The sequence below is a fragment of the Notamacropus eugenii genome, chromosome 6 (genome assembly GCF_028372415.1).
Source record: "Notamacropus eugenii isolate mMacEug1 chromosome 6, mMacEug1.pri_v2, whole genome shotgun sequence".
NCBI classification, from domain to species: domain Eukaryota; kingdom Metazoa; phylum Chordata; class Mammalia; order Diprotodontia; family Macropodidae; genus Notamacropus; species Notamacropus eugenii.
In genome coordinates this window covers 16,225,149-16,242,699 of record NC_092877.1, presented here as the reverse complement: position 1 = coordinate 16,242,699, position 17,551 = coordinate 16,225,149, and the positions used below count along the sequence as shown (strand labels likewise).

Sequence of the window (17,551 nt, the reverse complement as noted above, 5' to 3'; positions counted from 1 at the left end):
ACATGTATATGTGTATGCATATGTATGTGGATAGACACATAGATATGTGTATGTATATATAGATGTATGTATGTGTATATGTATATGTGCACATGCATGTGTATGCACATACATTTGCACAGTGCATGTATGTCCATAAATCAATATGCATACATATATGGCTAATATGCATTCATAGATATACACAATAAATACACATTCATATGCATGATAATATATGCATGCATATATGTACACATCACATACAACATAATGTATATTGTATATACATATGTATGTGTGTATATATACATTTATTTATATACGCATTTATGTAAAGGCAAGATTTAATAATAAAACAGGAGGGAATAGTTTCCATTTCTGCTCCTGATTCTTACTAGTTGTGTCAACAAGAATCATTAACATGTATGTTTCTAAGATAACTCCTTAGGATGTTTTTTATTACATCAAGGATGGATTGCAATTCCTTTCGCTGAAGGGATTTTGTACATAGGGAGCTCCCTACTCCAACAAAATCACAGATAGTGTAGATAGATATTCAAGTGTATACCTGAATATATAAATTTTATGGGTACATAAATAGTACATGCATATGTATGTGTGAATATACACAGTTACAAAGAAATACATACAGTATCTTTAGGGTATAAATAGCTATGTCTAGTACGTTTAAATATGATTCCTAGTCACATAGTGAATGTAACCCCTCTGCCAGTGTCTGTATTTGATGACAATGCATTTACTACTTAAATCTTTTCCCCGTGCTTGGGTAATCACAGAGTTGAATCCAAAGCTCTGACGGTACTTTCCTTTCCTTCAGGTATTGTAAACCCTGATGGAACCCGCTATACAAAGAAAGGAGAATATCGAACAAATCCTGAAGATATCAACCCCAGCTTCAATCCAGAGGATGATGGGAGCAGTGGGTCTGCAGGAGAGAGAAGCACTATGGGCGGTTCCACCATCATTCAGACAACATATGATGATGTAACCCCTACTCCCTTCAATGACCTCAGCACTGATGATGACCATGAAGACTTTTCTTCAGTCACCCGTAAGGAGAGCACATTTCCATTTTCGCTACTCAGAAAAGCCCCAAGCTTACTAGTTTCTGGGTAGTTCTTCCAGTTCCTCTCAAACCAAGGAACATCATTAGGAGAGATAAAACATCTCTTATAAACACTCTTCCTCACTTTCTACCTCCTCCTGCCAAGATAGAGTCTAGATATACACCCAAGATTTGGGTTTATAAATGGGAAATATATGCAGACCAAAATAGGAAATATGGTAAAACTCAGAAACACAGTTACACATGAACTGTTCGTTGTTGTTCCCTATTTTCTTCCCCTTTCCCCCCTTTCATGACCAGAATAATATATCACAGAATCTCACAGTTGGAAGGGACATCAGAGGTCATTAACATCCTGTATTTGCCTACTAGAATATAAGTGCCTTGAAGGCAACTTGTAATTGGTGCCAGCACAGAGCCAACACATAGGTGATTATCATGTAGGTTGTGTTGTGTTAAACTGGATGTAGTCCAAACTAACTAAACAAGAATCTCCTCTATAACATCCCTGGCAAGTGGTCATCGAACTTCTGGCAGAAGACCTTCCATGATGGAAGACCTTCTTTTCTTTGGGAAGGCAAGCATTGGAATGGAAGAAAGCAGTCCCTTCACCCAGTCTTGGTTCATGGCTTCCTCCTCTTCAGATCTGGCTATTTTTCCTATGATCTGATGGGGAGAGCCACAGTGGGAGTTATCTTCTTGGTGCTTCATAGAATTACTAATGACCATCTCTGAGGAAATAATTGAGAGTATGGATCACAAATGGTGTAGGTGCTAATGGGCAGAATGACTTTCACCGGACATAGGGAGGTAGGGAGGACGTCCATTCCCCGGCCACCAAGGAGAATTGTTAGGAGTTCTGTTAGCTGGACACTCTCTAAAGCATTCTAAAATGGTTATCAGAAATTGATGATAATGATGACAAATAACATTTAGGTAGTGATTCCAGGCTTGCATAGCACTTTACAAATATCCTTCCATTTTATTCTTACAACAACCATGGGAAGTAGTTGTTATTAAATTTATTTATTATTAAGTGAAAGAATACCAGGCAAGAAGGTGGCTAAGTTTTAAGGATGTTGGCTCTCCTGGTTCTCCCTGCTTTCCTGAGTGCAGAAGGGGCAATCATGGTGGGGAAGGGTGTTGAAACTGTGATGTGCAAGAACAGACTGAAGGAAATAGAGAGATTTCATGTGGAGAAGATGGAGGAGAGATATGATAGCTGTCTTTAAGTATCTGAGTTGTTGTCTTGTGGAAGAGTGATGATGTTTGTCTGTTTAGCCACAGAGAGCTGAAAAAGGAATAATATGGGGAAGTTGGAATGAGGCAGATTTATACTCCAAATCAAGGGGAACTTGCTATCCATTAGAATTGGCCCCAGATGGGATGGTCTTGGAAGCAATGGATTCCTGCTCACCAAAGGTCTTAAAGTTGATACCAGATGACTACTTATCAAGGGTGCTCTAGATGGGATTTGTGTTCAGGTAGAGGTTGGCTCAGCTGAGCTCAGAGCTTGCTTACTTCAAAGTCTCAGATTTTGTGATTTGATGAGAAGTAAAATAATCCAACTTACGCTCACCAGCATACTACTGATGATAATAATTTTCTTTAGGAAGAACATGCTCAAGCAACACTTTAGTTCACTTGGACATTAAATACAAATAAGCACTCCAGGAGGGAGATGACATCTTAAAACAAAATGGTCTGCCAGTTTTTGCTTGAATGGAGCAGGATGTGGGGAGAGCCTTCTGTACTGGTTCTAATTGCTTATATTATTCTCAGGTACTGCAAGAGAGCACATAAGTGGATGCCATCTTGGGGTTTTGTTTCTTGGTACTTTGGGTTGGTTGGGACATGTTTATCCCTTTCTTTTGTCTTCTTTCCTTCTCTGCATTTGGTTATTTGAAAATCGTGATTGCTGATTGGTTGGGATGTTTACTTAACAAGGAAATATTTGATCTTAAGAGTATCTTTCTTCGGGCATGGTGTAGTGGATTTTTTCCTTACTCATGCAATGTCTTGTGTTTTGACAGCAGTTGGTGCAATTTGAGAGCTGGGTCAAGTTCTCCAAAAAGGATGGTAGAGACTTAATGGTATATGCATTCTTGTGGCTGGGATCTTTTCCGCTCTCTGACTCTTAACAAATCAGACAGTAGCAACAGTACTGTCTTTGTATTCATACTCATCTTATGAATGGTTTTTTGGGGTTAAGATGTGGTTCTGCTCAGACTCAGGATTTGGGCTACTTTCCCATTGGGAGAAATTCCCCATGAATGCATCCCACTGCTGGTGGCTAAGGTGTTCCAACTCTTTCATGTTTCCCAGTATGGTTTAGTCTTCTTAAACATTCACATCTCTACAATTCCATTCCAAAGGATGATGAATCTAAGAATTTTACTGCTGACAAAAAAAAAAAAATAGCAGAACAGGCTCTCTAGTGGGCAGCGTACAATTTTTCAGGGCTCTCAATTTCTTATTCATTTGGAGATCTCAGCTTACAGGAATTAGATATGGAAATGAACCTTAATGATCACTTAATTTTACAAATGAGAAAACTGAGGCATAGAGAGGAAGATGTGACTTGTCTAAATCCACATAGATTATGAGTAGCAAATCAATCAATCAATCCAGGAGCATTTATTTAAGTGAAACTGTACTAGGTACTGAGACACAAATCAAAAAATCAAAGTCCCTGCTTTTGTGTTGTAAACTTCAGTATCAACACCAGCATTAGAACCCAGGCCCTCTGAATTCAAATCCTCCGTGTATCTGAATTCTTCACTTTTGGTTTTCCAGCTACTTTCTTTGCTTAATACTATAAAAATGAGACAATAAATGACTTCAGTCTCAAATACACAAAGCTAGATTACTGTAAATGTGTTCCCCTAATATATGACAATCCTGGTAAAATATTTACTGTGGGGATTAAGCCAAAATAAAGGCCAAACTAATAACACATGCTTAATGGTAAACATTAGGTCTACAGTTTAGCAAAGGAGGGGCAGCAAAGTTTATTACCCAACCCCAGCCACGTAGGGATGACTCGGCTTCCCAACTCAAGCTTTTCTATCTTTGAGAGAAAAGTAGGAGGACAAAGGGATGAAGGCTGCTTAGAAACAGATGAAGAGTCACAAAATGAAACATCATAAAGTATATCTTTAAGACCTCTCAAATGTGGATAAGCTTGAGGCAGGATTCTTTGATCTTCTTGTAAACAGGCCAGCTCTCAGTAGCTGAAGATAGGAGATATGAATTACTCCGACAGGGAAGAACCCAGGAGCGACTGTCATTGGAATGAATTGGGAAGCTTTGGGTTCAAATCTCAGTTCTACCTCTAATAATCTGTGTCTTTTGGTCAAATCATTTCATTTCTGTGTGGGTTTTAGTTTCCTCAGCTGTAATATTAAGGGGTTGGACTAAAAGGACTCCAAGATCCCCTTAACTCTGACATTTAACTTTTTATCAGATCCAGGATTGTAACTTAAGAGAGACCATTTCATACCCGGAAGAGGTCTGAAGTTGGGCAGTTAGTCAATAAAGTTATTAAATGTCTACTATGCACCTGGTATTGTGCTAAGCTCTGGGGATGTAGAGAAAGGCATAAGGCAGACCCTGCCTTTAAAGAGCTCATGGGGTAAACGAATGGGGTAAAACTTGTAAATAACTGTGTGCAAACTAGTATATACAGGATAAACTAGAAATAATTAACAGAGGAAAGCTATTAGAATTCAGAGACAGGTGAGAAGAAAACTAGAAAGATCTGTTCACTAGCTCCAGTAAAAACTCTGAATGAAATCTGACTTTTTGTACCAATGTGGAGATTGTCTCAGCGCTGAAGGCTTTCATAACAATTTCTCTTAGGGCTTGGACAAAAGGGGTATAGGACAGGTGGCTAGGGAGTGCAGTAGATATAACACCAGGCTTGGAGTCTGGAAGACCTGAGTTCAAATCTGGCCTCAGGCACTTACTAGCTATATGACCCTGGGTAAGTCATATTATCTCTATCTGCCTCAGTTTCCTCCTATGTATAGCAGGGATAGTTATCTACCTCCCAGGCTTGTTGTGAAGGTAAAATAACAAAATATATGTAAAATACTTGGCCAATTTTTAAGTGCTATAAAAATGCTAGTCATTACTAGAGTCTGTGGTTTACAAAACCCTTTTCCTTTCTTTTTGCATTTGACCCTCACAACAAACCCATAAGACAAGCAGGGCAGGTATGATTGTCCATATTCCCATGGAGGAGGAAACTGAGGTTCAGAGTGGCAAGGTGGCTGGCCTAAAACTGAACTAGTAGCCAATGCTCAAATCTGGTCATCTGATTCTAAATCCAGGGCCATTTCTATAGCACCCCAGCTGCCTCCCACCCCCATGGTCTTCTTTTGTTTTATTCCTGATGTGCTATTGGGTGAGGGCCATGGTGACTTGGCAGTGGATAACAGCAGCAGTGTGTGATGGATTTGGGTGAAGCTAGATTGTTTCAACAGTGGAATCTTGAAGGGTATCACGCACATTCTATTTTTTTTCTTGGCTATCATATTTGCTCCATGACATGAATGAACTTGGCAACTGGAGTTTTTCCTGTCTAAATGTTGATTTTTTTGGGGGGGGGGTATTATTTCTGATGTCCTCCCTCTGCCTGACCTGGGTTTCTGTCCCTATAATTCCACCAGCTCCCCATTACATCCCCTTCCTCATTGAATTTGATGGAAAATGGAAAATATCCAGACTCTTCTGGAGCTTGAACACAGATTTCTATGATTTCAGTAACTGCATTCAAATCTTGAAAGGCCATACCATTGCTTGTGAAGGGAACAATTTTCTATGCTTTATTTTAAGCTCATTTGTTAATGGTAAATGCTCAAGCCACATATAGAAGGCGAAGAAAGTGATACATGGATCACTGAAGAAGACTTTCCATGAATCTGATAATCACTTTTCATATAATGTATATTCCATTAAAATACAATGATAAATATGAGACTGATAAGTATGAATGAGCACTAAACAATTTAAAAGATACTCTAGCTTCAACCTTCCTCATAGCCAATGAGGATACCACTCAGATGGGGCATAAAATGCTAGTACCAGCACTTCCTGGCTCAAGTATGGAATGGAAAAAGAAAAATGCAGATCTGTACCCAAGAATTATCTTGGAGAAAAACAAATTCTAGTGGCCCAAGTCACTGTTGAAGTTTGTGAATCATGGCTGAATTGCTGAATGCCACCTTTTCAGCTGCATAGCCCTAAGGAGCCAAAGAAACCCAGTTTTGCTGTATATCATTGTTCGAGCCTATGCTGAATTCTTTGTAAGGGTATATCAACTTAGGTGGATCAATCTCTACTCTAAGATGTTCATTTGGAAGGAAAAATAACATCTCATTGCTGTCAATCAAAAACTAGGCTTTCTGCCTAGTTTCCAAGTGCCCATTGATGGGACACTTCTGCCTTTCCTAATCTCCATCATGATAAAGAAGTAGACTTTTTAAAATAGAGAATGAATATTATGTAGAGAAAGAACTCTACCTCCCTGGTGTGGGGACCCTACAAATAGCTTTTCTGTAATAGATTTACCACCCTTGTGCACTCAGAAACTCATTCCACTCCTGAAACAACACCTCAGGTGAAGCAGAATTCGATGTGGTCGTGGTTTGCAAATTCACCCTCTAAGAGTGAGTATCTTACGACAGCCAAGCTAGGTAACAAGTCATGTGTAAATTTATCAGTTGTTCTTATGGAAAGCTAGTCAGATGAAAGAAAATAGATAACTGTTGTCTCTGCCTCAGCTTCCAATTAATGGCTCTTTAACTTTTCTGATGAGAAAAGGACCTGGTCTTTTTCTCATATGGTAACCCTCAATTCTTACTAATGGAGATAAAGTTCATGTAGAGTCATTTTTTTCTTTTCCCTTAAGGTAGTAACCCCTATATAATGCGAAGGGAGTAATTTTCATTCAGAAGTTTATGGCCATGAAATTCCTTTGGAATAGAAGATGTTATAAACCTGATTACATCCAGAAGATGTAATTCCGAAACATTTTTCATCTGTTTTCTCCCAAGCAAGTTAGATTCATGAAAAAGGTAGTTCTATATCATGAAACCGGTAGAGGACTTATTCTCCTATAAGTTTACAAGCTATTTCATTCTAAAGTATAGTGACTTGAAAATATCCTTACTATGTAGAAAACTCTTAGAGCAGATAAGTTTGGGGATCTTTATCTGAAAAGGTAAATGGAATGTGGGAAAATGAGGGAATAGGAATAACTTAGCTTAGTCCATTTCATCAAATCTGCCATTTGTCAGATCATATTTTCACTCTTTTATCAGAGAGGTGGCAAGAGCGGGATGGATGTGGTGTAAAAAGCATGATGCATGAAAAAATGTTTATAAAGATTGTCTTTATAGGGCAAAATGTGAACTGAAAACTTGCTTTCTGCTTGCTCCTTCATGGGCCTTCCTAGGGTTTCCTTGGTAATTGAGATGAAGCATCTAAACAATCGTCCTTTGGGATTTTAAGAACTTTATGACTGTTTTAGCTTTTCTGCTGGGTTTTGGTCTTCTTCTGCCTTCTGATAATCTGGTTCTTTGGGCTCAACAGGATATCAAAGTGGTTTCAAAGAAAGCTTTGGTATATTTCTTAATTGATGATGAGGGATCCTTCCTTCTTGTCTTATCAGTGGGCTAGTCATGTCATTGACCTTTGCTTAGCATTCCTTCTTGGTATTCTCCTCCTCAAAATAAGAATTCTAATGACTCACCATATAATCACAGTGTTTACTTAAAAATGAGAATTTTTAAGAGAGAATTGTGGTTCTTTTGGGGTGGTTATTCAGCATCTTCCACTTCTGCCCATCTTTGCCTACCTGAAATTCTGTGTTTGGGTTGTCCGGCTGCAAATGCTAGTAATATCTTTATATCTAGAACAATGCTATGGGATATTAGTAAATGACATTGGATGGTTTTAAATCCAATGATGGTCATGCAAAATAATATATGGGTTTCTGGGCTTTCTTTTCTTTTCTCTACCATCCATAAAAGTATAAATGATCATCCTGGATCATTAGAAGAAGAAAGGTCTGAACACAAAAAATCTGTTCTCTGGGAAGTAGCAAGTAATGCTTTCACCATTGATTCAACCACCCTTATAACAACTTTGACCAGCACTAGTGGTACAGTTCACAAGACCACAGCAATGAAACAAGAAGACTGACTGGTTTTCACACAACCACAAGGACATCTGGTCATGGGCTCAGAATGACTCTCTTCGTACACTTTCTTAAAAATTTCAATTGGTTCTCTTTGGTCTTTGGAGATATTGACAAAGGTTCTTTTCCTTTTGGGTCTCAAGGTTCTAAAAGGCTGAAGAAAAGATCACTAACTCACTTATGGAGAGTAGGGGAATAGGAGGTGTCCTGAGGAGGGTTTTATAATATTACTAAGCAGAGTTAGGTTCTGTCTTCTATCTTCTAAAGAATTAATGAAGTATGAAAAGAGACCCTAATGGAAAGTAATGGAACAGACTGATAAAAGAAAAATCTTTCTTGAAAATAGATGTGATTTTAAAAATTGTCTTTACTTTTATAAGGCATCCTTTGTAACACTATGAGATATTAGACTAATAGATTGTTCATATTTCCTTTAAGACATCATATTTTTAGGAAATTTGGGGTGGAGTGAGGTGTAGAATCTTTACTCCCTAAGTCATCTATTGAAAATTTGATGGAAAAAAAAGAACTGAAAAAATTCTATCTCAGCAAATGGATAATAAATATTATCATCTTCACAATGAGCATTTACTTGAGCCTCAATATATATGGACAGGCTGATGACATCAAAGCTGAATCTACAAAGTTGCTTTCATATTGTGCGATGATTTTTAATAGTAAAAGCATCTCACAAGGTGTCATGTTAGGTATTATATGATGTTTCTTCCCCAAAGAAATGTATCCAGAGAAAGTTATCAATCAGTCACAGAACTAAAATTAAAATGTTTTTAATTTGTACATTAGGAACAATAATCCTTGAAAATGTCTCCAATTTCATTGGAAAGATTCTTGTTTGGTTCTAAAAGTGTTCCTTTCTCTGACTTTTGGGTGGCCAGTATTTGCAAGAGAATCACAGGAGGGAATAATAATATGAGATTCAAAAATGAATTAAAAAAACACCCAGATATATACCTATGTATTAAAAGCCAGGACATTTTCTAGAAAACAACTTGCAGTCCACCATTCAGCATATAGGGAACTCATTACTAGTGAAGGGGATTGTTCTAAAAGACACATGGAGTTCATTTGGAAGACTGAGTCTTTTTTTTTTTCCCATGAGTTTCTATTTAAGAGGAATAAGGAAGAGATTGTCTCTCCTTCAACTCCCAATGGATTAGAACCACCACGGACAACAGACACTGAATGATAGAACCTAAATAAGCCCCTGTTGCACTAAGAATGCAAATTCCACATTCTATTACTCCATTCTAAGTTCTAGGTAAATTTTTTGACTTTATGGATTTTCATGGAACTCACTCTAATCAAAGTGGGACATGCTTATTTCATGCAGAAATATATATTGTGAAATACACACATTATCTATCTACCTATCACCAAATCTATATATCTATATATATTTTTCTATATATTTATGTCCATGTCTACATCTATCATCTATCTATCTATCTATCTATCCATCTATCTATCTATCTATCTATCTATCTATCTATCTATCTATCTATCTGTCTGTCTGTCATCTATCTATCTTTCTATCTGTCTATCTAATTTGTCCATCTACATCTGAAATGAGTATGCCCCACCTGATTGGGACAAATCCAATGTTGTTGACCAGTTGGTTGCCTGGCTCTTTGAATCTCTTTGCCTGGTGATTATCCAAATGAATACTTGTAAAAGAGGAAGGGTTTGCAGCATTACTAATTATTTTGTATCCTGTAAAGGGATGTAGGTTCATGATACTCCATGAATTAATGATATGTGTTTAGAGTCATGGCTTTTCTGAAGTTGACTTGGAAAATTGATAGGCACAGATGAAACTCTTCTATTAATTTCTCAATGCATTGGCGTGAATGGGCTTTGTTTACTCTAAGCAGTAGGAAATCTATTCAAATAGACCAGTTTTAACTGATATCTTCTTTCTTGATTTCTTTGGAATATTTGTAGTCTGACTTTTTTAAAAATTTTGTTTTCTACTTAGTTTCCAGAATGCTAGGCTTAGTAACAAAGTTGTTTACATTCATTTGGGGACCAGAATTTGGGAATCTTGGGTCATGCATAAGTACCTACTACTTTCTTTTGGAGATTTCAGGCAATTGATTAACTCATCTGTGCTTGAATTCCCTCTTCTGTCAAATGGGGTTACCTAGGTTTTTGCTCAGTCAATAACAACAAGTCATCACAACAGGTATGGACTCAGCTACCACCTCAGCAGACCTGGAACCAAATGAGGAAATTGACGAAGACAGAGAAAAATCCCCCAGTTATTCTGGATCAGGCATTGATGATGATGAAGATTTTATCAGTACCAGTAAGAATAATAATCAATTACAATAGAACCATTTTGTGGCAATAAAATTAGAGGCACCCAATGGGGCCAGGCCTTGGGAAAGGTTGAATATGATCCAAGACTGTGGTTTTGCAACACAATCCTTCTTATGAGTTGGTGAATCTATAGAGCAAGAATTAGCATCATTTTAATAACAGCCAAATTTCGGTTTTTGGAAAAAAAAGATCCTTCTTTAAAGAGCTTCCACACTTCACAATTTTAAGGAATTGGTTTGTGATTACTAATTGCCTTTTCAATACTATAGTGAACTTTCCTTAACTCTTCTTAGTCTTGGTTCCTATGTCAAAAGCTTGGTAAGAATTCCTCCCCCCCACTAACCCCCTACCACCCTTTGATATCTTTGGAGTAAAAGGAATTGGTTCTTATAAATGTGATTTACAATCTTCAAAGAGTATTTTTTTTAGATAAATTGGTAATGGTTAAAAGTTCCCAAGTTTTCTTAACATACAAAATGAAGATGATAAAATTTTCTGTTTTTTGGAGGGATTTATTGAGTTTGTTTTTTTAAAAAAAAAACAGTGCTAAAAAGGATTGTGAAGCATTTGTGGGTGGTCCTCTCCCAAAATGCATTGATATTGATCATATCTCGATATTCCCTCACATATATTTTGTATCTCAATGCTGATGTTTTGGGGGGAATGTTTGGTAGATGCCTAATTGTGTGGTGAGCTGGTGTGGTGGTGGTTTTCTCATAGACCTTTTCTATTGGCTCTGGTTGGCTTGACCTTGGTGTGTTTTGCATATTGTGAGACGATTGTGAGTGTTTTGCAAACAAAAAATAATTTGAACCTATTAATTACATGGGCTATTAGAGATAGAGTTTCTCTTGTGTCATTATCAGTGGGAAAGATCTTACTCCTGGTTTTTCTTGCCAACGCTATTGTTGATTCATTCCAATGATCATTTCAAGTGCCCATTGTAACCTTCTGCCATAGCTGATACAGCTGTCTGAGCACAGAAATTGGGATGCCCGCCACTGCTCTAGATTCCTGGCCTTTTGGCTGTGGCATTTTCTGGGTCACTCCAGGCTGCATGGATTTAAAAGGCCTTGGCTTATCTTGGTCAGTCTTGGTGAAGGGTTGATATTTTTCATGTGCTTGCTGCTGCTGCTGCTGCTTTGGTCAGAATACTTGGGATGTTTTTCCATGGAGATCTCATGTCCTGAAGATGCAGGTGATGAGACAAGAAGGCAAGGACATTGAGATCCTTGGCAGTGCTTCTGAACCAAACCAAAGGTCCTCTCTGCTTTTCTTCTTCCTCTCCTCCAACTCCAACCAGATGTATATGTTTATACATCTTTTGGCTTATCATGTGTAGAAAATAAAGAGAAAAAATAATTCAAGTCTGTCAGGGGATGCTTGGCAAGTAGCTTTTTCATAATTTCTTCAACCGTCCTTGTGACAGCTTTAGCTTCAACACGTGCTACAAGTCAAGAAACGATCCAAGGCCGGCAACACTGGGCACATGGTCACCCAAATCCTGAAGAGCAACCTCAAACAACAACCAAAGTGACTGGTAATGGTTTCTACATATTTAATTAAATGTCCTTGACTCAGAGATGCTAATGCAGCTGAAGAGCCCTGAAGGAGAGAGTAGGAAGTTGGGATCACCTGTAGTCCAATGGCCTTAGTGAATCTCACAACTCTCTGTGTAACAATCATTGAGACAGTTTAGTAGTCATAAAATTGATTATCCTCAAATTTAATGAGCTTTTCCAATAAAAATGAGTCAGAGTGGCTTACTTTGTAGTCCTTTAACAATAAGGGTTATGTCTGTGCATCTTCGTTAAAATTTTCCTCCAGTGCTTCATTGTGGGCATGGATGTGACCCTGAATTCTGAAAGCTTATGCCAATGAAGGTAAAGATTTGATAGGTTCAACCAAGTTGAAAATGCTTTGACTGTATGCCTGACAACGAATTATTTGCCCTCTCTGAGGATCAGCTTAGCCAAGGTTGGAAAGACTTATCACTAGTTTGGCCTCAAGGTGATGAATTTTTTGACTTAGCAACTAACAAATTAAGGCACAGAAGAGATGTGATATGTACCAGGAGAAGGGATATGTGTGTGCGGGGGCACATTGATGAATCATGGATCCCTGAATATTGAAATATATTTGCCTCACAGGTAGTTAGTGAAGTATTTCAGGCAGCATTCCCTCTGTGATATATTGGCAGTGGTCATTGGAAACTCATTTGGGATAAATTTACTTCCTCCTGAAAGAAGAAATTCCAAAGTGTCTTCTCTAAGAGAATAATTATAACGGGTGAACAGGGTACAGTCTATTGCAAGAAAATGATGTCAAGCGTTTGGCCAACCAAGAATGTATTTATAATCATCATCACAGCTATTGTGGACATGAACAGAAGTGCTGATAGGGCTCATGGTGAAAATTCTACCCAAGAATCACAGCCTTCTCTTATTCCTGATGGGAATCATGAAAATTATGATGGACATCATTCTTCAAGTACAAGTAAGGAGGTTAACTTTCAACAGTTTTGATTTAAAGAGGAACTAGTAGAAAGATCGCCATTCAATGTAACTGCACATGTAATAGAGGGAAATTTTGGTGGAGAAGTCCACCAAATAATTTCCTTACATACACTAATTTAGACTGGGAATGTTATTGATTAAACACTTCAGTGTTAGAATGTTTGAAGTGTCATCTTGTTGGGTTGCATAAATGTCCAAGATGGTGGTCTGGATGTGGTTTTGTGTTTAAAATTTCTCTTATAGGTTCTTTAGATGAAATTCTTGTCTTCAAGGTCTTTATTAGTCTTGGGCAAATGACACTGATATTGCATCTTTGGAAAGAAAGCTGGATGAATATCCCTTTCTTTTGCTATCTTCATTTCCAACAAAGACTTTAATTTGTCTCCATTTTTTCTTTCCTTCTTTCCATTATGAATCTCATTGTACGAAAGATGAATAGCAAAGCAGTTGTGGGAGTCTGCCTTGTTTTTGTTCAACTGCTTTATTCTTTCTCATAATATTTGTCAACCCCCAAAATGATCTGCTGTTGCTTCTTTGGTTCAAATGCCCTGGAAATCTTCTCTTAAAATCTCATTTTCTGATTTCTAGAATGCATGATTGGATAAAAGTGTTTTTCTGAAGTATTAAGTTTTTAGAAAATAAAAAGCATTCTTCATTTCATCCTCCGCTGACACCATCTATATGCCATGCTTAATGTAGATGACTGACCCATATGGAATAAAAGCAAAACCACCAAATCCCCATAAAATAGAAGATATGCCTCTGTTGTTGATGAGGGTATTAGATAATAATGTTCTTGTAGTTGATTTAGTCATCATTCTAGCAGCTTCAGACCTCCTTAGTAGTGTAATGCAAGAAACAACTACCCTAAAGCAAGGATGGTCTAGGCTTATGTCTTCTGAGAGAAATCCACAGTCATCAAAAGAAGAAACTCATGCAACAACTGAGACATTGGGTCATAGCCATGGTTTTTTTTTTTTTTTTTAGTGAATATCCTCAGCTTGTTGATATCATACTCATTCTCTAGGGTGATTTGACCCATGTATTGAGATGCTCTGAGTAGGGGTAATGGAGAGAACATCAAGCCAAGTCCTGGGTCATTTTCCCTTTGAGTGGGTCTTAAAATCATGGGAAAAATATAAATGTTAGAAAGGAAAAATGTGAGGTAAAAATTGATACCGAAAAGGGGGAGATAATCAGGTTTCTATCCAATAAAATGCCACACCTTCTGCAATTATTATTGTGGTAGATTTGGTTAGAGATGTGGAAAGGGTATATGTAAGTTGGAGTCCACCTAGAAATTGCCCCTCTTCCCCATCATTATTGATAAGAATAACAATGATTACTGCAGAAATTATTCTGAAATGGCTATTAAGCAATATGAATTACTGTGATTTTGATAGTAATATTAGAGTGACTTCAGCTTCATCAAATGAGCATGACAAGTCAATAGAGAACTGTACCCACTATGCATGGAATGTAGAGCGTTTCCACTGAACAAACAACAGTGGCAGATTAGGTATGAGAAGTTATACAATGCTGTGGAAAGAAGACTAGATTACCAGGTTAGGAGCAAAGGCGACCAGGGTTCTCTCCCTGGTCTACCACTAACTTGCAGTCTGACTTTAGATAATTCATTTATGCTTTCTGAACCTTTGTTTTCTTTTTTCTTTTTTCTTCTTTTTAATTTCTAAGGCCCTTTCCAACACTTCCATCCTCTGCCTCTGATTTTCTTTTGGTCACTGATGTTTTTTTCTGGATGGTCACAACTACAAAGATATAGACACAAACATGGCATCTTCCCTTATAATTTCTCTCTTTACATCAATGGTACATTTACTGTTGCTTCCATTTCTTTGGTCAAAATGCCTAAAATGTTTTTTAGAAAAATCTCAAATTTCAAATATAAATGAAATAAAATTTGAAGGGTGCTAAGGTGAGAGGTTCAACCATTAATCCTGGGGAATTAGAAAATGTTTGTCTCCTTTTCTTTGTTTCCTCTCTAGCATCTGTTTTTGGTATAACTGGTGGCATAAAGAAAAGTACCTTCAAGCTATCTAATGCTTTCTCTGTTGATTCAACCATCATTCTCACAGCCTTGGAAATACGTAGCCGTACAACCCAAGAAACAACAACCCAACAGCAAGGAGGGGGATGGTTTTGGTGGCTTCGTCAGCCACTGAAAGAAGATGCTAAAACAACAGCAGAAACAACGGGTAATGGGTTACTTTACAAAGTCATCTTGATTAGAAGTTTCCCTTATTGATTGTCCTTCATCTGGGGCCATCTCCAGTCATCTTGATGTATATCTTGTCATTGGACCCAGATGACTCCAGAGAAGAAAGTGAGGCTGGTGACTTTGCATAGTCCACTCATTTAAATACAACTTACTTGTAAGTCATGGCATTACATTCCTGATGTCTAGTGAAGGACAAACAACCTTTATTGATAATGCATTAAGGACACTGATCAAAGGCCAGTTTTTAAGGTGCCCCAAGACATTACGATTGTATTATGTGAATGATGGCAGTGTGCAGGCTAAAGCCTCAACCAATTGTCACATATGAATAGCAGTAAGACACATGTCAAGAGCCTCTTAAGTTTCATGAAAACACAACATAGTATAGTGGTTAGAGGATCAACTCTTTGGAGTCAAGTGTTGTTAATGTCATATGCTGACTATGTGACCATGGGCAAGGCACTTAACCTTTCTTTGCCTTGAGAAATGCTCTAAAATGCCAAAGAGTTGCTGATCTATGTTAATGAAAGGAGTTTCCACACCAGTAGTTCTCCATATATAAAAAAGTCTTCTCCTTCTCAAGTGAAATAAAGAAAAAAAGTGAGAGGAGAGAGAAAGAGGGAAGAGAGAGGAAGAGGGGGAGAGAGAGAGGAATATTTTTGCATCAAACACATTCTGAGAAAAAAACACATTCTGGATATTAGAGAACTAATTACCAAGGGTGCTTGATCACTTCAGTGAGAGGTAGCCATTAGATGCTAAGTTCATTAGTTTTCAATTTTATTTAATTTATTTTTTTGTGGGGGAGAGAATGAAAGAGAGAGTAAAGGGAGAGAGAGAGATTAAAGAAGAGGAAGGAAGAAGGAAAAGAAAGGAAGGAAAAGAACAAAAAGATAGATTAAGAGAGAAAAATTTAAGCTTTTAGCATAAGGTCTGTATGGTAAAGTTTAGTAAAAAAAAAAAAAAGGCTTAGTAGTTCTAGTCTCAAGTCACTTTAACTCCCTCATCCTCAGCTTTCCTAGCTGGAAAAATAAATGGAAGACGGAGAAGAGATTGGATGCTTTCTAATATGCCCTCCATCTCTAGCCTCCTATGATTCCAGTGTTTTTCTTATTTGTCAATGTGCTGGGGAGAAGGTAATCCAAGGACAGTCTGCTGTGAGACTCCATTCTTAATATGAGACTTGAAATTTATGAAAGGGGATTTTCTTTCAAACTTTCAGAATGTTTTATGGCTCCATATGCTTCTATGAAGGCTGTGGAGACATGTGAGGATTAGTTAAGGGCACTGTGTAAAGAAATAGAGCCTGAAGTTTTGGACAAGATATCTTTCTTTGGAAACATTGGCTTTCTTGATACCTTTTGGCCCTTTGGTCATGTCCATTGTTAATTTCTTGACTTCATCTTGAACTTTGGATCTTTCTTTTGGTTGGAGGTAATACCCCTTCTATCCTCTTGGACTATGGTTAGTGGGAATAAGCTCTCCTCATCATTACCATGGTGGCTTCTTTAACTTTGCTTGACTTTCTTTCTATGTAAAAGAAAGATGATAATGTTTCCTATCTCAGGAATTCTTCATTTGCTTTAGCGATATTGCAGAGCCTTCCTGTTTATATGGTTGTTGATTCTCATGCAAAGAGCTGGTCTTTTCTTTCCTTCACCTGCAGTTTGCCTTCTGATTGCATAGCATTCTTGACAAAAGGCACATTTGGTATCTGTATACTCTCAGTGTGGTTGATGTGGCAGAGCAGTTTTCAACAATTTTCTAACCTCTGTTTTCCTTGGCTCCTGATGGTTTGGGGAAATGCGTGGTAGATTGGATTTAACAACCCCAAATGGACATCTTTCTTGCTCAGATGTCCCTTCTGCCATCAGTCTGAATGTCAGAAGCAATGCCTTTTAATAGATGCTCTTTAGATCTCAGAGATGACCAGTCATTCATTCATGCTCATAGCATCAAGAAGCTTTCCAAACCTTTGCCAACTCCTTTCTCTGAGACACAGAACAACATTCACTTCATCATGGTACTACAACATCTCAGAATACAAATGCATCCTAGGCTCTCCCTTTAGGATACTGGAGCAAAATGGCAGGGAAAAATATTTACCCATTTTTTACCTGCTCTGATATCTACTCTTTACTCCATTTGTTGGACTCCAGTGCAAATGATTCATATGCTGATGA

At 37.7% G+C, this 17,551-nt stretch overlaps 1 protein-coding gene across 12 annotated transcripts in view; it reads left to right on the top strand.

Moving 5' to 3' along the window:
* CD44 (CD44 molecule (IN blood group)) overlaps window positions 1–17,551 on the top strand; it is a 90,215-nt gene that overhangs the window by 46,006 nt on the left and 26,658 nt on the right. For 6 of the 12 annotated variants that reach the window (XM_072619158.1, XM_072619157.1, XM_072619156.1 and 3 more), the window contains exons 5-9: window positions 821–1,054; window positions 10,477–10,599; window positions 12,043–12,153; window positions 12,984–13,109; window positions 15,226–15,345. In XM_072619158.1, coding sequence (XP_072475259.1) covers window positions 821–1,054; window positions 10,477–10,599; window positions 12,043–12,153; window positions 12,984–13,109; window positions 15,226–15,345 — 714 coding nt within the window. The remainder of the gene's footprint in view (window positions 1–820; window positions 1,055–10,476; window positions 10,600–12,042; window positions 12,154–12,983; window positions 13,110–15,225; window positions 15,346–17,551) is intronic. The other 6 variants (XM_072619167.1, XM_072619168.1, XM_072619161.1 and 3 more) reach the window with 5 other exon arrangements.